At 39.4% G+C, this 25,957-nt stretch overlaps 1 protein-coding gene across 1 annotated transcript in view; it reads right to left on the reverse strand.

Annotated features, from left to right (window-relative positions):
- Window positions 1-25,957, reverse strand: part of CNTN6 (contactin 6) — a 149,013-nt gene that overhangs the window by 14,314 nt on the left and 108,742 nt on the right. The window contains exons 11-16 of the mRNA XM_075158606.1: window positions 25,782-25,932; window positions 10,232-10,359; window positions 2,193-2,368; window positions 1,735-1,852; window positions 704-862; window positions 462-611 (exon numbers count right to left, since the gene is read on the reverse strand). Of these exons, the coding sequence (XP_075014707.1) occupies window positions 462-611; window positions 704-862; window positions 1,735-1,852; window positions 2,193-2,368; window positions 10,232-10,359; window positions 25,782-25,932 (882 nt within the window). The remainder of the gene's footprint in view (window positions 1-461; window positions 612-703; window positions 863-1,734; window positions 1,853-2,192; window positions 2,369-10,231; window positions 10,360-25,781; window positions 25,933-25,957) is intronic.

Genomic DNA, 25,957 nt, shown 5'->3' on the forward strand with positions numbered 1-25,957 from the left:
AAAGGCATTACATGCTTGTGCGAGGATATGCCAGAGAGCTGGCTTTATCATTTTCTATGCAAGTCCCTGAGCAGGGTATAAACGCGGTTACAATTGGAAGAAAACAAATGTTGCTCCCCAATTGCTTGAATGAAAGTTTGTGTTCAGGCATGGGGATTAGATATATTTTGGGACCTATGAAAGGGAGGAAGCATGAGCCAGCTCCAGCCTTTATTGCTGGCCCAAGTGATCTCCAAACCAGAGAGCAAAGCGTGTGGTACCTCAATCATGTCCAAGCATCCCTTGCATCGGTAGTGCAGGTCTGCTGTTTCATGACAGCCATAGCAGCCACAGACTAAAATGCCAAACAGATATGTAAGTAACCCTGCAGGAGTGAGTGGCCCTGCTGCAGTGAAATTCTCACATTTTGGAGCTGGCAACGTGTCTGTGTGGAAAAAAAATGACAGGAACTAGGGACTTACCTGCTGCTTTAGTTTTCAGTAGAGCTGATGGTCTGCTTGGCTCCCCAATTCCAACACTATTGCTGGCAACCACACGAAACTCATACTCAACCCAAGGGCTTAAGTCAACCACTGTTGCCTTGTGAGTCCTACCATTAATGACTTCAGGAACTAAATGCAAAATAAACATGTCAATGACAATGTATTTTCGGAGTAATTAATGGTATATGCAAAAAATACAAGGCAACTCTCAAATTGCTCACCTGTTGAAACTGCTTGCCATCCAACTGAGAAAGGAGTTCTCGTCTGAACACTGTAGATCTGGACCGGACTATTATTATCTATTCCAGACTTCCAGGATAACACAGCAGTAGTGCTAGAAATATGTTCAACTTTAACATCTTCTGGTGGACCTGGGGGGCCTAATATGATTAGCGTTTTAAGACGAAGGTATTAGGAAGAGAAGATTCATTGCTGGGTTGGGTTGGGCAACTCTTACTTTCTCAAGTCAGTGGAATTATTCATGAAGCTGCAGTTTCGTAAAAGCAGCACAATCTCTAAATGGTGGCTTCATGCCTGTATTACATTTTTCTAATTAATGAGGGGGTTTGAGTAAGGAAAATGAATGTTGTTATGTTACTAATATGAAAACTACAAACAAGGGAATGATTTTTATTTTGTCTGACAAAGAATGTTACCCAATGTGTCTTTTGTTGAACTACCCAACATTTTCAGAATTCCTGTTGAATTTAATCACAACTGAGGTTTAGAAAGAATGCAAGATGATGCATTACACAGATTTCTGAATTCTGTTAGGGTTTAGATGGTCTGCTCCCATCACAGCACTTCTCTTGCTGCTGGCAGTAAAAAGGTTAGTTAGTTGACCATAGAAAACAATTTTTCATATTATGTCCAAATAGCGGAAAGGAACCAGGACCCTTGTTTTTTTTCCAGCCTGCGCAATGACCCAGAGATGTCCAGCAAGGAGCAGGTCACAGCAGTCTGCTGAAAGTAGAGGACTTCCCTATGCCCTCCCATATTGACCTGTGTGGCCAGAAAAGTCTACCTTCCAAAGAGGCCATGGCAGAATTGCACAGATCTCCCTGGCTTAGCTGCACAGCAGGAGCACGCTGGCCAGAATCGCAAGCCAATTTTAGGGCCAAGGGTACAAGATATATAACATTTCACTATTGAAGTGCTGAATTGATATCCTAGGAACCATTTACACAACAGCAGATGTTAAGAATTTCTAATTCCTCCAGAAGGTATATGTGTCTACATTTAACAGACATACCTCTTACAATTATATCTACTGTTGCAGATTGACTGTCTAAAGTTGTTTGTACCATGCAGACATACTTCCCAGAATGGTGTAGCTGAATATTTCTTATCATCAAATCCCCAACAGATTCCTGGAAATACAAAGAAAGTAAACTAATCACTCACAACATGCTTTCCATACTGGACATTTTTATAAATTGCTCAATATTAATAAAAAATTCAGCTTTTAAATTAAAATATTCATAGCTATCATCAGTTTCTTTCATGTGGACGTTTTTATTATGGCTTCACAAATAACTCAAGCGCCTTTATGAAATTTAAGAAAGAAAAATAAATGGCTGCAGCCCTTGTAAAGAAACAGTGATTTGCCATGCATATAAATAGCGATGGAAGAATTATGATAAATATTTGTGTCGTCTAAAGACTGTGGCAAATAGTTTCATTAAACACTAAGGAGTTTAAAAAACTTACCCCTCCAATTCTTTCAAAATGATGTATTCTTCTATTAAAATCAATTGTATTGCCATTGAATGACCACGTGAAGACCACATGAATGGAGGGGTCGTGAGACACCTGGCATGGAAGAACTATGCTTTCTCCAACAGTTACATCCATATTAGAAGGTGGAATAGTAATTACAGTCCTTTCTGCAGAGAAAAAAAAATTCCTTTTTATTAACTGCTTATAAAAATAGCAGATCTTGAATGAGTTTTGTACCATTTGTGAAATGATTTAAAATTGGCCCAAATGTTCCATAATAAAGAAAATTATCTCTAATACGGTGATGATTTCAGAACACTCTTACCCGTGTGTAGCCTATTACTTTTGCAGTATCGATACAACGAGCTCGCTGTGTGCCTCTGAGAGCGAGCAGATGTCAGAGGCAACATGCTAAATTAGTCATATGTTACTTTGTAAAGCCCATAGTCAATAGATATGATTTCAGCTCAAAAAGAGCAGAATTCATTATTAAGACTGTTAAAAATATGCCTACAGTTCTTCAAACTTGAAAATCTCTCCTTATAGGAAACTGCAGCAAGAGCAAAATTGCTGTTCATCTCCGCTTACTTTATACATTGAGATCCTTAATCTACATTAATGTTAGCGGTAGTTTACTGCACAGTGTTGCTTATGTTACAGCTTCAAAGAAGATATCTTCATAGACAGAAAAACTATTTATGTAATCTTTTTTAACCCCTTGTCCTGGTTTTGGCTGGGATGGAGTTGATTTTCTTCCTATTAACTGGTATAGTGCTGTGTTTTGGATGTAGTGTGAGAATAATGTTGATGACACACTGATGTTTTGGTTGTTGCTAGGTATTGTTTACACTAGTCAAGGACTTTTCATCTTCCCATGCCCTGCCAGATGTGCAGGGGGCTGGGAGGGAGCGCGGCCAGGACGGCTGGCCCAGCTGGCCAATAGGCTATTCCATACCATATGACGTCATGCTCAGCATATAAGGCTGGGTGAAGAAGAAGGAGGGGGGGGCGTTCGGAGTGATGGCGTTTGTCTTCCCAAGTCACCGTTACGCGTGATGGAGCCCTGCTTTCCTGGCGATGGCTGAACCCCTGCCTGCCGGTGGGAAGTAGTGAATGAATTCCTTGTTTTGCTTTGCTTGCGTGCGCGGCTTTTGCTTTACCTGTTAAACTGTCTTTATCTCAACCCACGGGTTTTCTCACTTTTACACTTCTGATTCTCTCCCCCATCCCACCCGGCAGGGGGGGGTGAGCGAGCGGCTGCGTGGTGCTCAGTGGGCGGCTGGGGTTAAACCACGACACCCCTTACACTGAGAAACAAACTTGCAGCTTTTATTAAGGGAAGTAGTAGCTCGCTGAAGGGGAAAGAAACAGGTTTATACGGCTTCACTTTTGTTGATATGACTGGCAGATAGATTAGAGAGAACAACCACTTTGTTGTAAGCGATTCCCTTGAATAAAGCTTTTGTGCATGAAAGTGTTTAAAATGGTGAGAATTTAGAGGCACGTGAATAAAATGAAAGCAGAATCTATTCAACAATATTAATACGTTCTGAAAATAATGTGAGAGGAGGAGAAGAAAATTTGCATGAGCTGTATCGGTTCAGCGCTCACTCCGGCTTAACCCTATGTGTTAGAAATGTGCTTGAAAATTCAGGATTTTGGTTTTACCAAGGCCTTGGTTCCAAAGGGTTGATGCATGGTAGGGCATCCAACCCCTTACCTTCAAACACATTTCAGACTGTCACCATCATTGCAGTAACAGATTAATATCCATTAATATGGATACAGACAGGCAATACGGGCTGAAACTTGAAGGGCTTCTTCCCAGCATCTGAGCTGCGCTGGGTGAGTGACTGTTATGGCAGTCGTCAAGTAGAAACAAGGTAGACTGTTGCATTTTCTGCTAACCTTTTAAAATAAAACTGGATTTCACTAGTTTCAGTGATATACCTGCTGCAGGCATCAGGTAATGTTTTCCAAGGAAAACAAAGAAAGAACTTGTCTGATTTTTATTATTATAGACAAATTAGGTGTTTTTTTTTCTGGTATCATTAAGAGAGTGTCAGAGGTTCTCATCCTGAGTTAGAGCTCAGACTTGGAACCCGCTTTCGCAGATTTCTCTGCGTACTCTGATTGCTCTTCACAACCACGTAAAACTATCATTGTGGCAGCTCCATCAGTTTGTCTGAAGTCAAGGACTGCAGAAATGTGAAGGCCTCAGATGACTGTCTTGAAGATACTCGATCATTAGGTTAGAGAAATCTCTTCCTCTCCCTGGAAGCAGTGTGTCAGATGCAATAAATTCCAGATGATTCAAGGACCATATTCTTTGTTGGCACAACTCCACTGATTTCAGCACACGCTGGCAAAGAACTTGGCTCCATAAATCTCAGATGAAGTAATTCCATTGTGAAGTACAGGTAACTTTTATAGAATAACGTTGAAAAGTATCTGGGAACTACAGAGAACCTCCACAAAGTTTTCTTTCCTTGCTTTTTCTCCTGTACTTCTTATTCTCACAGCTGAAAAAGAACTGCGTGAATAACACTTTGAGGAGAGAAATTCTATTACTTGCAATAATGCTGTATATGTTAAAAGAAGGAAAAAGAAATAATACCCTGGTATACGTTAAAAATCAGAAAGTTACTTTCATGATAGCTGGAACTTGTCTTTGCCACTAGCAGGTGGAGAGGCATGATCTGCTGGCCTGATATGGTCCTTCAAACTCGTCATCTCTTCCTTCAAAGCCATCCTGTAAGATTCTCTCCTTCCTTAAACTTACGCATCTCTACATAAACCGTGTGCATCTCTACACTGAGCTTTTAAAGCCAATGAAACATGGCATCGAAGAAGAAAAGTCTTCCCCTGAACACCACAATCGACCTCAAAGTGGAAATTCTACATTGCTCTGAACGTTTATGGTACGCTTTCTTCCAGAGTCCACTTGGGTTTTGTCTGCTCCGTCTTTAGCTATGCAAGAGAGATGTCTCCACACATATTCTCTCATAAATGATGCAAAAGGTTATGCCTGGTTTACAAGAGGGTGTTGAAGGGGCTGACAAGTCAGCCTGGGCTGTCCCTCACCTCATGTAGCCCCTGGGTCTGACCTGTGCGGGAGAGCTGGGAGAACCAGGAGGTGAGAACTGGCTCCTCTGAAATTGCTGCTAAGGGTCACCTCCACAGCTCCTGTCTGCTGTACGGTGTAACTGCCCCTGGGAATGGCGAGGGCTGGCCCCAGCAAGGCTCGTTTACAAGGTCAATCAATTAGATGGGCAACAGCATGTTTCCTGAACCTTCCGTTGGTAAGCTCAATATCTGGGTATGAGTAAACAGTGGTTACAGCGTCCAGCTTCCCAGGCCTCTCGGATAGTCCCCAAACCCTAAGATGAGCTTCTTGCGCCAGATATAAACTGCTGCTGGCTTTTTATCTGTCTTGCTTAAAGCTGATTTGGATGTATCCTTTTTGCAGTGCTTTGATGACAGCCTGAAGATACCCTTTGAATTGGGTATTCTGCTAAATCTCCAAATCAAGGCACTTATATCAGGGAAGAAATTCACCTTTTCTGCTTTAGTTCATTCAGCATTAATAAAATTTTGCACCACTACTGAATTCTCCATGTGTCAAGTACTCCCTGTCCTTCAAAGTTCTCGTTAAAATATCTACCCTTCACAAGACCCACGTCACCTCTACTGCCACAAGACTTAATGCCACCTCATTTTGTAACTCCTGCTTCTCTGTGTTGGATGGTTGGTCACCAGGATCGGTGCATTTTGACACTTCTACAATGCACTGTGTACCATTACAGCATTCTATAAATAAGTAAAATACTATAAATAAAATCAATTTATTTCTATGAAAGGTCGAAGTAAAACTAAGCAAGAATGATACAAACAGGATTGCATAGAATTTGTAATCAGATTCAACCCATAGAATACAAATAGAAAATGATGTCCTGTTTTTTGTAAAATCTTTAAGCGTCCATCAAAGCCAGTTGTCCATTGTACAGGAAGGGGCCATTAGCTCCAGCTGGTTGTAATGAAACTGACTGGGAATTTTTTGAAACTTTTCTTCGTCAGAAGGTTCCAATAATATTATGGTTGCCTCGTTAGGTCTGTCATGTAATTCTTGTGTCATTATTTGATCACACATTCAAAGAGATCAGAAATAAGACATCTGCAATCCTGTTATAGAATGTTATTAGAAGGAATAAAAATTCCAGAGATCATTTATCTCTTAAAACCTATGGCATGCCTCCTTGGGGAAAAGATGAATATTTGAAAAAAATGCATTCCATGGAACCCTTTAGTGAACCAGTATTTTGGAATATGAGAATGTAAAGGTTTCTTCATATAACACAACAAATCCCAATAGCTATATGCTGTTAGTATTATAAGTCGTCTACTTTCTTATTGGCATGAACTTATTTGCCTCCACCAAATAAATATTGAAAACTGTCCTTTTGTGAATTACACTGGGTTTGTGTGTAAGCTGTGGTTTTTTAGTAGTGTTAGCAAAAATATCCATTTTATTATGGTGTTATCATCCTCTTGTATCTCTTGTTCTAGCCTGCTCATATTCAGTGATACCACTGATGTAAAGTGGTTCACTTGTGTGATATTTTCTGCTTCTTTTATGGGGTTGTCTTTAAGACTTCCACCTCAAATACTTTTAAAAGCTTCTTAAAAGCTCTTGGTTCTACATTATCTATCTATCTTGCTTAGCAACTGCAGACATGCGTTATATGGCAAATCCCATTCCAGAGGAGAAAATAGATAAGATGTTGTGAGTGCTGGAGGTATAATAAAGACTTCTCACACTAAGAATAAACAACTCAATGAGCAGCAATAAACTTAATTTGCACATTAGATATGCTTTTCCAAGTTCTGACATTTCAGTTGAAAATAATGCTGAAGCAATGAGGCCTATAATTGAACAGCCAAAACTTCTCCAGAGGGGAAACAAAAACAAATGTTCCCTGCAAACAAGATCATTTTTATACCATGTTGTTACTCAGTGTTTTAATAAACTTCATAAATGCCAAACAAAATATTTTTTTCATGTTTTAATGTGATTTTCCCGTATTGCTCTATTAGGATGTATGTATGTGATATGTGAAATGGTATATTACCTTAATGAAGTCAGAGCTGCCTAAACCCTAAATTTCTTGGTTTATTCATTGCTAGCTGTGCTGTAACATTGTCTCAGATTACACGTTGCACTGCATCAATGCTAATTACTCTTTCATAATATGAGTATGAAAAAGATTTTTGCCAGATGCAGTAGGTTAGGGAGGAGGTCATGCCTGCAGGCTACAGTAACCCTTCTGAAGTCATTGAAAACAAGAATATTAAGAAAAAAGAGAGTTACAAATTACATTTAATAATGTGCTGTTCTTGTAGCTACAGACATTACTATTGTTAACTGTTTTGCAAAACTGATTAACATGCTTACTATAATCTCAGAAGTTCCACTTCTTAACCTGTTCTCATTTAAAATCAACAAATACAAATACTTTTATAAGAAAACGTCTGTATTGAAAAGATTGTGTGGGAGGAAAGAGAAAAAAACATACTAAGTTTGCCTCAGTTTTCCTCCTTTTTTTTTTTCTGTCAGTGATCAAAGATCAGAGCATAGCAATCTCCTATGCTGCCAATACCTCCTTTCATGTCCTCCAGCTCTGGACTAGTCCACCTGAGCGATAAGTTTGTACAAATTCTTTTTACTAATGGAGATAGACCATCCACCAGCACAACAAAAACTTGAAGCAAAGGACTGCTTTGAACATAATGTACTTTAATGTGTTCCACAATGTATTTAACTCTCTTTCAAAGAAGGGTGAAAAATACTGCAGGGAAGACACCTCCCTGCAGAGCATCACTGGATTGGGACCAGAACCAGAGTGCGTGCTTACACCAGAAGCTCAGCCCCAGCGCAGATAAAGCTGCAGCTTTGGAGGGAAGGAGAATTACAGCAGATGTGTCTCCTAGCCCATAACATCATTTTCTGGATGTTTAAACTGATAATCACAGGATGGCTGTTAGGGAAGTTATTTATACACCTCCAACTAAAGCATCGCAACATCTACAAATAAAACTCCTGGCCTCACCAAGATGGTCTGAAAAGCTGAATTAGGTGTTGAAGTTGCCAGTGTTTTCAGTGGGAGGACTTAGACCCCCATCCAAAAGCAACACAGACTGCTCAATAAATTGCCTAGACCAACAGGAGAAGCTGAGCAGAGCCACGAACACTGCCTGTGCCTGCTGCCGCTTCAGTAACAGCAAGTAAAGACTGTCACCCAAGTGGGATCTTGCACAAAAGGTCCTTTTCTGTGAGTTCACACCTTCCTGGGCAAGTGGCACACCGCTCAAAGCGACAGCGATCCGGGGGCTGTCCACCTTGTGCACTAATGGTTGGGGTCTCATGGGTACAGCGCTCATCCAGAGCACAGGAGACCTAGGGTCAAGTTCTTCCCAGTCAAGGGCTGTGAACCCTGTGTCTCCCACTTCTCTCATCCATGACTTTGTACAAGTCCACTCCAGCTGGAGAAGAGCTGAGAGCAAAGAAAGCAGCAGCCTGGGGGAAACTCGGTCCCCCCCAGTGAGGGCACGCAGTGAAGATAGAGGGGGGGAAGGACAGAAGAAGGAAACCTGGCTTTCCAGTCCTAAAGGTTATTTCTGTTTTATATGCAAGTGCTACAAAATGTGACTGGTAGACAATTACCTGCACTTAGTGCCTTAATCAAAAACAAGGAGGGGAAAAAAAGGAAAGACAGAAGAAGAAAGCATGACTTGCATTGGAGCTGGAAGTGTTATGCAGTCAGGCCAGTCCTTGCTGCCATCCATACAAAGTTTGGGAAACATCCTGCATAACTAGGTAGTTGCATTATGGCACATCTCATCAGATCCCATCAGTCATTTTGTCTTAGAGGACATAGGATTTGGCTACTTATAAAAATCCTGATGGGACAAGTTCATAGTGATGACTCACAAAGAGGCAAGTCACTTTCTTTTTAGGGAGAGAATTAAAATTTTATCTCATGTACATTATGAAGAAGAAAATAATGGTAATGTGAGAGGAGTATGTTCCTCATTCTCCCTTCAGAAAAAGATCTGTTTAGTTACATTAACCTTAGTTAATGGTTGAAATGGTTTAATTAAACCAAAATCTAATGTAAGAAAACACAAGCAAAAAAATCAAATGCTTCAGGCAAAGGGGTGTCCTGTGAAATGAGGTGTCTTAGTATTAATATCCAGGAGAACAAACTAGTCTGAAAGCGTAGAAGATACCCTAACGGATCCCTTGTTTTATTATTAATGCAGCAATTAGACTGGGGAGGGCTGTGATAGATGGCCATTTTAATATTCAGAATCAAAAGTCCTGTGAAGGGACAAGGAAGAGTTTTTGCTCGGCTCTGATTTATTTTGGAGTTATTTACCAAAGTAGCGCACAGCAGCTGGGATGCAGAGAAGGAGTGGGTGGCTTCAGAATCTGCAGGAATGCAACGTATGCAACATATATCTGCCCCACGCTGAAGAAAATAAACCCACCTGATTTTCAGCTTACTTCATAACACCATATTTCTTTTTGGCACCCCAGCTTTAAAGTCTCTTCCGCAGTCTCAGATGTGATATAAATTGTAAATGAGCTGAATAAACTCACCCAAGCACACCGCACGGGGTACACTGAACCTCCACACTGTGTCGTTTCAAACTCTGGCTGCCCGATGCCTGCAACAGCGCAGCCCATACCTGCGACGTCTAAATGGTACTGCAGTGCAAATATCATTATTAATGTTACTACCTGTTTCTGTGGATATCTTGGGAGACCTCTCTGATAAACAAATTGATCATTGGAGTGGTGCGGTCATGAGGTTTTCTTTGCTGCAGGCAGTGGAGAGCTCAGTTTCAGCTTTAAACTGCAAGTAAAAGCCTGTCAATACTAGCACTGATTGGCACAGACTTGGGCATCCCAATGAAAAAAAGCACATACTTTCTAATATTCATAAAGCACAAAAGAAAATATGAAGTACCTTTCACAATCAGGTTCCCTGAATTTCTGGCAACTCCGAACTGATTTGTTGCTATACAAGTGTACACCCCGGCATCTGATTTGGTGATGTTATAGAGCCTGAGGCTGCCATCCTCTAGTAAGATGACCCTGGGGAAAAAAATAAACAAACAAAAAAGAAGAAAAAAATACTTCCGTTACAGGAACTGTAATAGAAATGCAATGTTACTTTTAATATTTAAATGCTTCCATTATACTTTTTCTCTTCTACAGCAAGCTGAATATGTATAAGCCAATTTTCACCTCTGCTTATTATTGATCTCTATATTAGGAATGCTATATTGTCATACTGGAGTTGACCATTAACTTATCTAGATGACTTTCTTGCAGCAAAATTTGTAGTCTCAAGAGAAGGAAGACCCAACTTGTTACCTAATTGTGCTATATTTTACCATGGGGGGCTTTTTTTTTCAGATCCCAATGCTCCTATGCCACACTAATGTTTTGTCTGAGCCCAGTTGCCTGTGCAATTTTGTCAGGATTATTAAAAGATATTAGCAGACTAGCTGAGATGCTGAAATGCCATCTCCCAAGCCAAGGAGCCAAATCAAATACATTGCTGTCTCATAGGGCCCTCAAATCACCTTATCAGTCACGATGTTGTTTACACCAGTTTGCAGAGTATTGGGTAAATTGCATTTAATAGTAATTTCAGGACCACTGCTGGGTTTTATGGACAAAATTAATTTCTAAGCTTGTTCATATGCTTCTTCATGTCAATGAGATACTTTAGGATGTAAGTCAGTAAAGACTTCGGCATATGTTTTCCTTAGGTAAGCTTTTACTGCATGCCTAGCACCTTTTTGCGTTTAGATACAGGGTTTTGGGATTTTCTTCACAAGTATACAGTACACATATCTATCAAAGGTAGAGAATTTCAAAATGAAACCTGAATTAGGTAAGTGATGAACTTTTGGACAGAAAATAATATTATCCTGTAATGTTTTATTAATTTTGGTCAGTTCTTCCATCCACCTGTTGCACCCTGTAGATGTTGAAGTTCTTGACCAATTTTTTCTGAGTTTAGAAGAAGGATAGTGGGCTGAAAGACATGAAGTTCCTGGAAGTTTCATGAAAATGGGGTCAGGGTCTCTATGTACAGCCCCTCTTGCCAGTACAGCCACTACATGAGCACAATTCTTAGTAGGCATCAGAGAATCTGCACCCAACTGGGGAAGAGCTGCACTCAAATGCCACACTGTCTTACATCTGGCAAAATCCAGCTGTAAGTCACAAATCCACAGGAAACCAGGCTTCATTCATTCCAGCACTCACAGAAGCACTGCATTATTTCTTTATATTCCTCTTTTAATTGGCATTTAAATCTAATACAAGAATCCTTTCATAAAAAGAAAATATCTAATTCATGCATCACAGCTTGGGTATTTAATATTTAGTACTAACAACATAAGATTGGATGATGTAATGAATTATTAAAGGAAACGAACAATAACAAGGGCAGAAGTTGAAGCTGGTAGCAATATCATAGCCATTAAAGACACAAAAAACATCATAGTGTCTTGCTGCATTCCACTCTGGTATTTATACTCTTGTACTAGATGTGTAACACACATCCAACCTTGTTCTTCTGTTACATGCTCCCAGCCTCTTAGCTGACGGAGAGAAGCATTAGACTTGGATTTCTGGTGGTCTTCTCGCTTACATGCCCTCAGTTTCGTGTCTCCCTCTCTTGTCTGACCTTAACCTCCCAAAAGATCTGCTCCTGAGCTGGGGTGGATTTAGGAATGAGAAAAGCTGAGATGTCCCTGTGGTGCCAGGGACTCTCTCCCTGGGGTGTGGAGCTGAGAGGCAAAAGGATTCAGGCTTGAATGAAAAATCTTTGTTACCTTGGCAATAATCACCAGGTACTGCAGCAGTTGTTTGCATGCAATTTGTAGTACGATGAGAAAATAAGTTTGGGTTTAATAATCCATCATATATCTATATTAAACTGGAGAGGAGCAAAATATGAAGCAGCAAAGCACATTCTTCAATATAACGATGTATCAACTAAGTGACATTTTTCAGATAAGGAAGGATGAATAAACAAGAAAGAACTGAGCCTTTCTGCTGGCATCATGACACTGTGCATCAAAACGAGAGACTACGGGTGCCTCTCCCTCTCAGTATGGGGACACACCTGATGACAGTATTTCAAAGGCAGGTTTAAATATGAAGAAACATTTGCAAGTATTTCACTTCTATCTCTGCAATGTTCTTTGCATTAATGATGCATTTCTTCACATCAGTTTGCACCAGCCACAAGAAAACACCCTCTTAGAAACTGCTGGGGATAAAGCAGTTGATTCAATTGACTGGTTAGCTAACATACGGTGGCTTCATCAAACAGGATCAAAAGATATTCAAGTGTGAATCAGCAAATGTTCGTAAATTGGATACCTGAGTAATAAGTCATAACAAGTCACTGTAGTGTCTTTCTCACCAACAAATATCAATGCCCTGTTATTTTTACTGCAGTTGCACCTAGAAGCTCTAGGCACAAATTGGAATCCAAAAGTGGGCATGAGGCAAAAAAAAGACAGTCCCAGTCCCCAAAAGCTTCCACCATAGGTAAATACACAGCAAAAACAGTCTGTAAAAATACAGAATAATAAAGGAGAGAATCTTTGAATGCACAGGCTCTGTGCTTAGCCCCCTATGGATTTCTGGCTAGGGCTTTTTCGCTGAACTTTAGTCATATCTAGCTTAGATTTTTTCCCCTGTATTCTTCATTAGGAATTGAGACTTGAAGAATTCCCAGCTTCTTGGTTTATCCACTAAGAGTGCTTTGTACCCACTTAAGAGCTGACAAGGTAACATTTGATGTGAAGAAATACTGTTCCGAAACAACATTTCAGCAACTGGGCAGGCTGAGGATGGAATGGCTCTTTGAACGGATCAAAACGGAGCTTAGCAAGAGAAACCATGAGCGAATAAAAGCTTCAGAGTTGTTTGAAACAGAGGTCACACTACCTAAAGACAATTAGGGAGCTAGCAGTAAATAAGATACTCGGGCAGAATTTATGTAAAAGCACAAAGGACTCCAGAGTAATTAGTTAGCAGGGAAGGGAATTAGAGAAAAAAAAAGTGAGTGATTTCCAGCTGTACTGAGGTCTGTGTCAGGAGATGAGAAAGCAGAGCACAGCAGAAAATCAAGATGATGCATTTCAAATGCAAGAAAAAAAAGCAATGTGAAATACCGACCCAGTTGCCATGAACAACAAAGTTGCCATAAACTTCCTCAGAGCCACGACTTTACGCCGTGGATGGGTTCAGAGGGCCTGCACTTTATCCTCTTCCATTTGTCTTTCAAATAATGGAACTGTGATTCCGAAGGCAATGGGAATATTTCCTTGAATGGGCTTCTGATCAAGCTCTAACAAACGATTTGAAAAGAAGCTGTGAAACTCATGTCTCACCTGCTGAAGGGCTTGCTGAAAACCGTTACTTTTCACAACATTTTAGACTGCGTGAAGGCTACAGATAATAATTCTTAGCATTTGCATCAGAAGACAAGGTAATTCCAAGTACTGCGACAAGACAGAAAAATTTAACTCGTCCAATATAATTCAAGTAGAATATTTTGTCTGCCAGGAAAACTGGACTTCTCTCAATAAGTAAATGAGTGCCCGTCGAGGGACAAAAAGCAAAAGATCTGAAGCAGATCTGATAAATACATTCCCGCGAAAGAAGGAGGAGAAGGAAAAATGAAATGGGCTGCTCGGGACACAGCTGTTCATAAGGCCCTGTTGCAGCAAGGGATTGCTTAAGCATAAGCCTAACTCTAAACTCGCATCTCTGACTTAGAAAATGCTTAAATACTTATCAGACTAGTGCTGATGCCTATGTTCCTGCCTGAATTATGCAGGTGGGTAAATAGCTCAATTAAGCAAAGTTGCTATGAGGAAAAGAAGAGATGAAAATCCACTTATATAAATCCATATGAAGTTCCTGCGCACAAGGGCTAATTAGAAATACCCAGAAATATCATTCCATATGTAACAAGCCTGGGAACTTGCCCTCCAAAAAGATGGATATGTTGGATGCCGTTCACTTCATATGGTTGGTAGGAACGTAAGACAGCTCTTAAGGCCCAGTTCAGAGACACGTCTAGCCAATTTTCCATCTGCAGGATGCCCGTGGCCGAGGGCGAGGGCAGGGTAAGGATGCAGCAGCAAGTACCACAGTCCCTTCCCAGCACCGAGTGACCTGTAACCCAGGGTCTGGACCTAGAGGTAGGGCTTTTCTAAATAGGATGAAATCTGTCTTCAGGGAGGAATCCAAAGCCCTTTGAGCCTCTGCAAACCTTTAGTCCCACAACAGTTTGTGAGAAGTTTTTCCCCGGTTTATTTAAGCATAGTGTAAACGATGTCGTTCTGTTTGTTTTTTATCTACTCATTCCATTGGATTGATCCATGTCCTTGTCCTCTCCGAGTGCCTCCATTAGTATACAAGATAAGAATTATTCACAGAAAGGGAAAACAAACAGCCTACCCAAGATCTGCTGGAGTCAAAACTGCGTAATGCTCAAAAAGAAGAGTTTGCAATGTTTCGGCAGAAGACATGAGACTGGGAAGAAGTGAGAGCTCATTAAAATTGTCACACATACTTTTTAAGTAAAGAACTTGAGAAATCAAGCAGGGATGATAGGTACAGCTTTTAATTAACCAGGCCAAACAAACCATCTCCGAAAGTGTTGTCTCATGTGAACAAAAGATTGTTGATGGCTATTTGCTTTGATCTTAAGAGCAAGAAAGAATAATATGTATTTAACAAGGCTGATGATAGAAAAATAAAATATGAGAAAGGAAAGAGGTGTCAACTCATTAGATTTTAAAGTGCAGCAGAGGTAATTTTTGTGCTGTATTGCTTAGCCAATCTGTTTTAGAGAGAGGTGTGATTTTAATTCATGGATGTGAATTGCATTAATTTAATACAGCAAATGTCTTTGAAATCCCCATCAAAATCGGTTGAGCTGCAATGGTGTAAAACTGGGGGTGAATCAAGCCTACTTCTGCAGATTTCAGCACTGCCAGTAGGGTAGCTATCTCTTCAAGGGCATAAAATAATTCCTTTCAAAATAAAGTAACCCTGACACTTAATGTAAAGATTCACTCTTCTTTTCTTCTGTCTGCCTCTAACATCAAGTGTCTGACACCTCATAATGTTATTGAAGTCATCATCATAGCACTGTGCAGATAAAAAGGGAGTATGCTGGATCTGATGAAATCAGAGGCAAAGTAATTTTTATTATCTGAGAAATCCTATTTGAAACCATGTCTTCTCAGTCTCACTTTACTGCTCAAGAGCAAAAACACTCTTGCTTTCATAGGCTATGGAAAGATATATTGTTTATAAATTTCTTCAGACATGCTAGCAGACATTGAGACAATAACTGACTTTTCTAATTTTACAAAGATTGAGAAGCATGAGAGAGGCTGAATTAAAAAGTACAAAAGTAAGTGAGGGGCAAAAACATGAGCACAGCTCTCAAGTGACTCAGAATTACTAGTGATTTATGCAGATGCAAATGTGAGTAAAGTTTGACTGAGTGAATGAATTGTACCTGCTGATGACAGCTCTGGTATTTTTGAAAAGGTCCCACTGAGTCCCATCTGAGATCCAACTGTCTGTATTATATGTTAATGATCTTTGTACCTGTTTATCCTATTCTGAGCGCAATTTGTATGCTAATAGTATTGCCATTTAATAAATTATGCTTAAAAGAAGATTTTTCCTTATCTGCATGCTGATACAAATGAGCTTCAGAGTTGACTGACAATTAACTGGAAATAAAATAAATGCTATTAAACTTTCTGTTAACTATTTGGATCAAAACAAAATTACACAATCTAGCTGAATAGTCTGATTAAAATATTTTAGAAAAGAATACTCTTAGCAATGATAGAAGGTGACACTGTAACACTGTTCCTTGTTATTTCCTAAAATTCCCCTCTGTTCCTAAAAAGGAACATTATATTTGCATAGAATCTCTTCAATTTGGGACCACAAATATTTATTTTATGTAAATATATGCAGACATCTGAACTGAGTAATACTCCATCATAAAGCTTCCAGACAACATACAGTATTTTCAGGAGATGGTACTCCCTTTAACATAAAATAGCAAAAGTTGTTTTGCCCTGTCTTCAACACACTCAAGTATTCAACGTGAGGCAGATGTTCTTATGTGATGACCAAAGAAAAAAGTGACAAAAATACCATGTCTGTAGACATGTGTCTATATCCATTGTAGTAATATGTCTCAAAACTTGCAGCTGGGGAATACTGGGCAACAGCACCTCTATGTGTACGGGAAAGACAGACGTGCCAACCAAACAACTGGTTTAGTGATGATACAAAACAAACAAGCAACCCCCGAAACTGTTGCTTGCCATGTTTTAATCCCTTCAGCTTTCTAAATCGTTGTGCTTGTGAGCCTAAGGTGCTTGTGAGCCTGTTCAACCCCAGTCTGCTGCATTGAACAAACATGCACATTTCTGGTCTTTTCCCACATAGATAGCTTGGTCTCTTGTCATGTTTACAAGATATGGCCTGTTTATTGCTCTTCTCTTCCCTATGTCTGTCCTTGCCCTATTTCAAATCTGCATCCAAACAGTGAATGTCACGAGAGGAGAGATTTAGTATAATCCTGGACCGAGACAAGAGCCATACCTTAGCAGGTCCAGGCAAAAAGAAAGATTTCTTGGTTATTAGTCTACCTCATGGACAGAATGTAATGAAATATCGTATTTATGTAGCAATATGTTGATTAGTCTGAATATTCATAACAAAAAAAATTAGTGATAAAGTAGTACACTGAGAAGGAAAGGATCAGGAACCAGACTTTGTGAAATTCTGTGGTGAGGATCCAGGTAGAAAATGAACAGAATTGCCAAAGAAAAAAAAAAGGTTGCCATTTTTTCTATTTGCCAAAGAGTTCTGCTGTTTTTATGAAGTCTTTATAACGTTGGTACATCAGAGAAAAGTTCTTTCAGCACAGGATGGTATGCCCACACTACTACTATTCAATCTAATCCCACCATTAATCATTATTTTTATGATTCAGACATTATTAGGAGTTCAGACACAGCCATTCATACAACCAAATTCACTCCAGATGTAAAACTAAGCCCTTAATATGGGACTTAAGTAGAATTTAAACATACATAAGGCCTTGAATTACCCTTTGCATGGGAGTCTAATTCACTTACAGGAATATTCTTCCCTATTTGCTTGTCAGAACATATTTCAAAAATAAAAGTACAATAAAACCTGCTGTTAACTTTGAAGTATTCTGTATATACAACAAGCGATTGACACCAGGTACGCAGCGCGGTACTGGCTTGCTTTCAGAACCCTGGACAGTATGTTCATGTGCACACCCCGTAATAGATACACAGAGTTAGAGACGAAGAGTGTTCGTCTTCAGCGATTTCAACTTCCATGCTGACGACTCACCTTCTTTCAGCTGCCTATGCCCTTGCTCTCATGTCTTTCGCTCTCATCACCTCTAGCTTCTTGCGCCTTTTCATTGGGCTACCTCTTGGCTTGTAGGAAACCCTAGGGCAATCCTCACTGGACTATTGAATTTATGCTTAATTTGAGCGATAATGGTAGGGACTGTATGGGGTTCACTGAAGCCTTAGACCCACATCCTTGCTCAAAATAACACAGATCATAGAAATTTTATGGTTTTTAATGTGTGAGTAAAATGTGTGTGTCCCTTAAGCAAACTCCTCCTTTCACTGAAAATTTGAAAAGATTTTTGTTCTCATAGAAAAGAAGTAATGAAATACCAGTATTTCTTTGTAATAAAATCCTATGGCTAAACCAGAGGTGTTAGTATCCTCCTACAAACCCTCCATGTTGGCCAAGCATTAGCCACATTCTCAAGGTGCGGTTTCTATGCTTTCACTCACATAACCCTTCACACTCAAAATGATCCCAGAAATTCCTCCCTAGAAAACTCTTTGACCATCACACCTACAGCATGACTGGGAACAGTCCATTTGCCTGTCATGTTAATCAATATCTTATTGCTCCTTTTTACATCACCTCCCCAAAATATCCTGATCTATCCGTTACCTCTAATGTCACTCTTAGGTTGAAAACGTTAAGGATCAGGGACTATCTTTTATTTGGTGTTTGTGCAGCATGTTTTTCATCCAATACTAGTATTTTTGCTATGGCAATACACACCAGAATAGTGCAACAGTAATGATGTGCATGGCAGTACAACTTGGACTAAAAGAGAAGCACAGAAGGTCGCATTCTCTCATTATTTTTTGTGCAAACTCCTAATGAGGAACCTTGATTCAAAGCCTGCTGAAGTCAATGGAAAAACTCCAATGAGATTAGCTGGCTTTGGATCGAATCCTGAACATCGATCAGAATATATGCCTGAAGCAGGGATAGAACATGAACTGAAAGGGAGAGAGGGCACAACACTGACATTCACTGCGGTTTAGTTTATTGCAACTCCATATGACGTGGAAGAGTGACAGATTGCTTGGGACATCTCAGCACGTAGGACAGCCCCTCAGAAAGGCTCACCTTAACAAGGTTCCCAGGAGTTGAGTAGGAACAATTTAAAATTGTATTAGAGAGGTGTCATACAGAAGGGAAATTGTAATAAATTCAGCATCACGCAGGTTGTCATTCTTTCTTATACGTGAGAACATATGGTTCATTTGCTTACTTGATGCTCACGCTATCTGATGTGCTAAACACTATTGCATTAAGTAGTCAGTAATACATGATGAAATTAGGTTTATTGGCTTGTTCCATTATGAAACTCTCTAAGGAGAGAGAAAAGAAAGGAAAAGCCCTTTTCTTATGTCTTCCATGCGCTAATATTCTCTGCCTGCTGCCTGCCAGCGTTTCATTGGGTCAAGTAACAGTGGGGGTCCCCTTCTGCCTTGTCATTACTCTGCAGTGGATTGACTTCAAATAGAAAGATAACAGAGAAAGAAGAAAGGGGAAAAACAAAGCAAAATAAGATTAAGAAGAAAAATAAAATATTGTCTTTTTCTTCCCCTCATCTGTGCTCATTCTTCCTTCTCCCTATATCTCCCTCCTCATCTTTCACTCATATGTTTTCCACTCCCCCGCCTTTGCTCTCACCTTGGGAGAGAAGACAGAAATATCTGGAAACACGGAGAACACACAGAAGGAAAGACTGAAGGTGCTTCAGGTCAGTCTGAGGCATTTTCTGGCATCCCTTTGGTTGTAAAACTTTTCTTATGCCAATATCATCAGTTTTGCTGGATCACCAAACAATTCTGCTCATGCTTACTCACTCTTCAGTGAGTACTGCCATATTTTATGTTCTTCCTAGATTAAATGACATTATTCAGAAGGAAGCATGGGCAAATGCTTGCACACTTATGCCTACAAACAACGCTGAAAACAGAAAAATACCACTGCCGTTTTAGCAAATAAGTATTCAAGAAATATATTATAGCTGCCTCCACTAGCCTTTTGCAATACCTTCTTTCCTGCTACCTTTCATATAGAAACCAAGACCATTGTAATCTGAGCATAAAATATTTTTAGCTAGAACATAGAACACTCCTTGCAGCATTCCCTTGGGAAGGGTGTAATGATGGGTTTTGTCTGGTTAGAACCGAATATGTAGTAGTACTGTGGCCTGAGAGATGACAAAACAAAGCAATTCTATACAGCAATCTCAGGCTTTGTAGGAGTTTTCATATCGTAATACCTAAGTTCAGACCAAGCATGGAAAGCAGGTAGGTAAATCCATGCCTTTGATTTCTGTCAATCTATTTGTTAGCAAGGAATGGAACTGAAGTGTTTAATCAAATTTGGCAGACGTGGAATCAATTCCATTGGTTCCCTAAGCAAAATTAGAATTTCATCAAGAGATAAGCTTAATTTGTATTCATGTTGACTTACAGTGATGGTGTCTAAGATATCTGGAATTGCTCTGATTGCTGATGCCCACACTTCAAGTGCTCTATTTAAAAACTAAAATAGGAAATGAACTTCTTTACAAACACAGAGACACTGATAAGATAGAAGGGTTAAGGCACATCATCAAAGCTATGCAAACCTTCTTGTGGTAGGAAAGCGAGAAGGATGAAAATGGAGATACACTTAATCCAGGCTTTGAAAACCAGACTTAAAAATTAAAATAATAGTAATATTAATATCGCGTTGCTATTCACCTAGCCACCTGGCTATAGAAAGCTGGGAATGGAATGGTAAGTGCTGGAATAGCATAAGAAAATTTGTTCTATATGAAACTTGCTACCAGCATACAAATGTCTATACTACCTTTATCTGCAAACAGTGGGTGCATAAAGCAGGGTGGTTTGTGGCACTAAGCAGCATGACAAGCAAAGCTTCTCTTTGCCTGTGCTACTCGTCTGGTCTGACTTCAATAGAGGTAGGTTTTTTTTTTTCAAACACTGTGGATAGGTTTCATTCTCCCAGCTTTGCTCATCTAAAAGTTAGGCATCTCATTTGAGATGGAGGTGCCCGCCAAGAAAAAGTAAATAACTACCTTAGACTGCATATTGACTTCAGCTAAATAAAAGTTAAGTGACATCAATCTCCTCCTTTGTTAGTAGAGTAGTGCAAATTTTGGAATTTTCAATCCATTTTGTCTTGTTTCCTCCCCAAGCAGATTTTTTTTTTTTTTTTTTAAGATAATGGATATTCTGGAAGGTTTCAGTACAAGCTAAACAAACAGTGTTGACATTCTAGTAATTGAAATGTTTCATTGAAGTTTGTTGAACTGCCCTGACACATTTCTTCTCAAATTGGTTCAAGCTGAAATGCTATTTCACAGTACAATATGTTTTGTATGTTGTATTTGATCAGTGGATTGAAGACTTCTCCTGTTTACCAATTAATTGCCTTTCCTTTTTTAACTCCTTATTTCTCTAAATCCAGCAGCAGTCCACAAGAAGACAAAATTCTTTTTGCAAATAACAAAAAAGTTTAAAATGTGTTCAAATGTTCATGGGTTTGGAATCTGACTTTGAACAGTGGAGCAGCAGAAGAAAGGCAGAAGCAGATGGTGGCCACGAGTGCTCAGAAGGCTGTAGGAGAATGGTCCTGCCCAGGAGACTGGTAGAGCAATTCAGATGCATCACACAGCTGTGGACAGAGCCAACCCTTTAGTTAATGAAACCTGCTGGGTCCTTGCATTTCTCATGGGAGCAGGAGAATCCCCTTGAGTTTGGGGCTCCAAGGGGCAGCTGTAAGACCTCAGCAATTACCAGATAATTCCCCCCACCCATAGTCTTAGAAGTCTCCAGTCACAACATCTGCTCAGTTTTCTTTGCATAAGGTTGTTGAAAGACAGCTTTTGATTTCAGTGCTCAATCATTCCCCCATGATTCCTTTGAGAAATAGCAATAGCTTGAGTGTAAAACACCAAAAACAAGTGTGGCATGGGAGAGAGAATTTACCACGTAGAGCAGCTTTATTTATGGCAGAGAATCAATTACCATCCTTCACAGAGACGGAGCTGAACTGTGTCCTACAAGCAAGTCTAGGAACCAACAAGTATTGAGCATATTTTATTGACCCCTAAACATACTTTTGTCCAGTCCCCAGAAAACAATTTAAATTATGAATATTTACTTATTACTGATTATTAATGCATGGAAAGTGCTGTATATGACTAATGCATTCCTTCAGCCTACCTCATTTCTCGGTTTTCTCTCAGCTATCCTCATTTAAATTCTGAATGGAGTGAATCACATATGTTTATATGCATTCACTACAATGTTTGGGGATCCTCAACTCATGGTGAGGGAATAGCACCTCTCTCTGGTAAAGCAAAGGGAGTTCCAATTCCCATTTATTAAGATGCCTCAATCAAAAAGAATTTTTATAAAATAAGTTTTCCATGAGGGTCCTGATCCTGAATGCACTGAAGGCAGTAGCAAGACATACATTTGTGATGAGATCAGTGTCTAGACTTGCAAATTTGCTTTATTTAATATATGAATTGTTCCTTTCTAGTCTTTCTTTTCCTCAGTAGACACATGAGATGACAGAAGTCAGATGAAGAAAACTCCCATTGCACTTACTGAGAATATATGACATACATGAAAATAGCTCATATCTGTGTCAAACTCCACAGGGTGGGAGTTGAGAGCATGAAGCCTGTTCTTTTTGTTTGTTGTGTTTCATTTCTACATTGAGTAAAATCCACAGCACATGCCAGGAAAAAGTCGCACATTCGGCAAAGGGCAAGCAAAATCTTTTCAAACAGTTGCCCATTGGACAAGTGGTATTGCTCCCGAAAGCCCATTTCTCAAGACTTTGATCCAAAGAAGGAGGTTAATTGCCCAAAAGAAAACCTGAAACTGTACTGCTAGATGATCCAGAGAAGCTGATTGGGGATCACGTGGAGAGAGAGCAGGTAAAAACAGCTAGGATTAGCCAACTGTGGCATTTCTTTTTGATTCCTGCAGCAGATAACCTTGAATTCTCTCTCTAAGGTGGCCAGCAGCATGAACCAAAGATAAATCCCACTACTCAGGGGGTGAGCTGTATGAATGAGGGTGGAATTTAGCTATTTCTGAAAATTTTGAAGTAGAATACTCAATGCAGAGGGGATATTAAGACTGGGAACAGCAAGCAGACCTGGTACAGGTATGTTCAGGCTTTGCTTTACCATCTAGTGTAAAAATTTATTGATTTGAAAATTTTTTGAAGGACTTACGTGTATTCTTCAAATGCAATAAAGTATTCTACGTAAATCAGAGCATACAAGCTGTTGAAGATCTGGGCAGCAATGAGTTTGAGCTGCAGAGAAGATGGGAGAGACAAGCTGGGCTGGAGGAAATTGTCTGTGTCCTGAAAAAGGGACTGAGGACCTTCACCGCTGCACCGTGGCAACAGATTCAGAAGATTACATTTCAGACTCAGGAAATGTTAAGATATTTTTCAAATAGCAGGGCCTCAAATACTGCAGCTTGGTAAACTTAAAAAGACTTGATAAAAAACCTTTAGAGGAAATAAAATAAAATATTTCATGGTGCTTTTATTAATATAGATCGTCTATTAATTAGCTCTTCCTAGTTAGCACACTTCTCTTTACATACTTACAAACTAACATTAATATAAAGTAGTGTTATCTTGTCATATTAAGAGCTCAGATGATCAGGGAGAGCAGTGACCATGCATGCATGACTATCAGGAATAAACTATTATCAGGAGTGAGAGAAAGAAGGTGAAAAAGAAGGAATACCCTTTCCCCTCAGGGTGGAATCGGTCTAGTTGCACTATTTCTGTAACAAAAGATTGGATTTGTCTAAATCATTCTGAAGAACCTATGTGATCTGACTTATTTAGCAACGTGTCCACCACAGTTCTGCTGTCAGAACTGTAAGGGATTGGTATTTCCTTTTTTTCAGCATTTATAACCCAACCAAATATTTAATAATAAAAAAAAGGCTAGTAAAGGCGTCCAGAGAGATTATAAATGCTGCACAATAAAATGGGAGCAGAAATAAGGAAAGTTTTAGTTAAAATAGTTAATCTGTATGTGACACGTCAGGGTTTAATCATACATAGAAAGAAAGGCAGAGCAGATTCCTTCTCTTTTTTATGAGGAAAGATACATATGATTTTAGTACTTTAATTAGCTGTGTACTTTAATTACAGACATACAAATCCTTATTTCATTTTCTGTTTGCTGTCACAAAGATCTCTGGAAAAATACTGTATAGATGAGTTATTTTCTCTTCTTTAAAACCATGACATTAGCTATTTTGTCATTTAATAACCAAAAAGCCTCTTAAATTCTACTTTGCACCAGTGGACACACTGGTAATAATGCTTTGCACATGGAGAGTTTAAACACTCTCTCCCTTTGCCTCGGTGTAAATCCTGCTCCTTTTGTTTACTCCTGCTAAGCAGCAGAAGGCCTTTTGGGATGCTCAAAAATTACAGCGTGCTTATAATTATTGTTAGTAAATTAATACAGAAGCACAAGTAAATACTGTATGTAGTATGTAAATATTTTTATAAGCAAATCAGATGGGGAAAATCAGGGTACTAGAACCTCAAGATCTAGGCTTAACTCAACTATTTAAATTGTAAATGTTGAACAGCGCTCTCCTTGCTCCTTTTCTCATCAATGTCAGAAAATCCAGAAGTTACCTATAGCAAACTGTATACTGAGCAGGTTTTCTACATACTGTAGGGACAGGCTGCCTCAAATAGGAATGAACAGGCATTTTTATTGAATACACTGTACAATCAAAATGCAAATAAAGATTTGACTGAACACTAGGTAGAAAAATATTTTTCATCATTAGCTGAGCAGTTAAACAGAAAATAAAACTGCCGTTAGTGAAAGCAGGGAAAAATCATTGGAAAGTTCTCTACATCCCGTGGCATGGATTGCTTACCTAAATTTTTCTGTTTCATTGCGAGTACCTATGTGAAATACTTCTCAGATTTGCACTTTCTTTCACATATACTTCTCTGATTTACTTTTATCTGTATCATACATTACTGCAGTATGGGATAAGGAAATATTTCTTTGTGTCACAGTTTTGGATAATGTTGTTTTAATGAATTATTATTATTTTAAGTCTTATGTGACCCAAACTAACCTCCCTGAGCAACCGGTCCTCTGAGCAAAATCTGGTGTTCAATTTCCAGAGCTTTATGAATTACTGATTCTGTTTTCAGTCTTTGAAAACGATAATGTGATAAAAACAGTGTTGCTGTTATATTTGTGAACTGAAAGAGATGCTGAGAAAGATTACAGTTCCTAGACACTGTTGTCCATTTCATCCATCTGTCTACATTCGTATATGGAATTATCACCACAGTTGTATGCTGTGTGTACTATTCACAACTTACTCAAGTCAGTAAGTCACTTTTGATTGTAACGCTTTACCACTGAATTGACGTTACCATGTAACAATGCAGATAGTTTGTGGCAACTCACAAATAAGCTATTAGCCATCACAGACAGAACCTCAGTAAAGCCCTGCCGAAGACCATGCAACCCCATACCAGTTGGTGAGGGAGTGTACCAGTATGCTGGTCCAGTGGCTAAATCCTGCCTAAACAGAAGAGACAGAATATGGAGGCTGGTTTAGCTACGGGTTATTGTACAACCTGTACAGCTGCGAAGCAATTACGCCGCAGCCTGGGGGTATATTCCGCTTCCCTGAAGCCTCCACTGATGTCTCCTACATGAAGGTGATTCACTCAGGCTTTGAGTGCGGTAAACAGTCAGCTCTGATAGCGTTGCAGTGAATTAACTGCTGATGAACGCAAACGTATGTCTCATACAATTACCCGCGTGTATTGGGTTTGGCTTTGTTCTCAATCAGCTTTATATCTGCAGAACTGTATGGCCACAGCTAAAGACAAATAGGCCTCTGGCACCAAAATTTTCCGTCAATGAGCTGTCAAAAGCAATACTAAGACAGCTGTGTTTCAGTGATGTTTAAATGATATTAAAACAGACAACACCCAACAATCCAGCAACTGGTTTATGACGGTACCTTTTGTTCTGGCGCAGAACCTCTGAGCCCTTTCTCCAGTTAATAACTGCTCTGGGAGAAGCACTCGGTTTACAACCAATTGTAACTTCACCTCCAACTTGAACAACAGACATTTTTTTCACAGGATTTTTTGAAAAATCAGGTGCTGCAGCTAAAAATAGAGAAGTAAGAAGAAA

Source organism: Calonectris borealis, chromosome 10, assembly GCF_964195595.1.
Source record: "Calonectris borealis chromosome 10, bCalBor7.hap1.2, whole genome shotgun sequence".
NCBI lineage: Eukaryota > Metazoa > Chordata > Aves > Procellariiformes > Procellariidae > Calonectris > Calonectris borealis.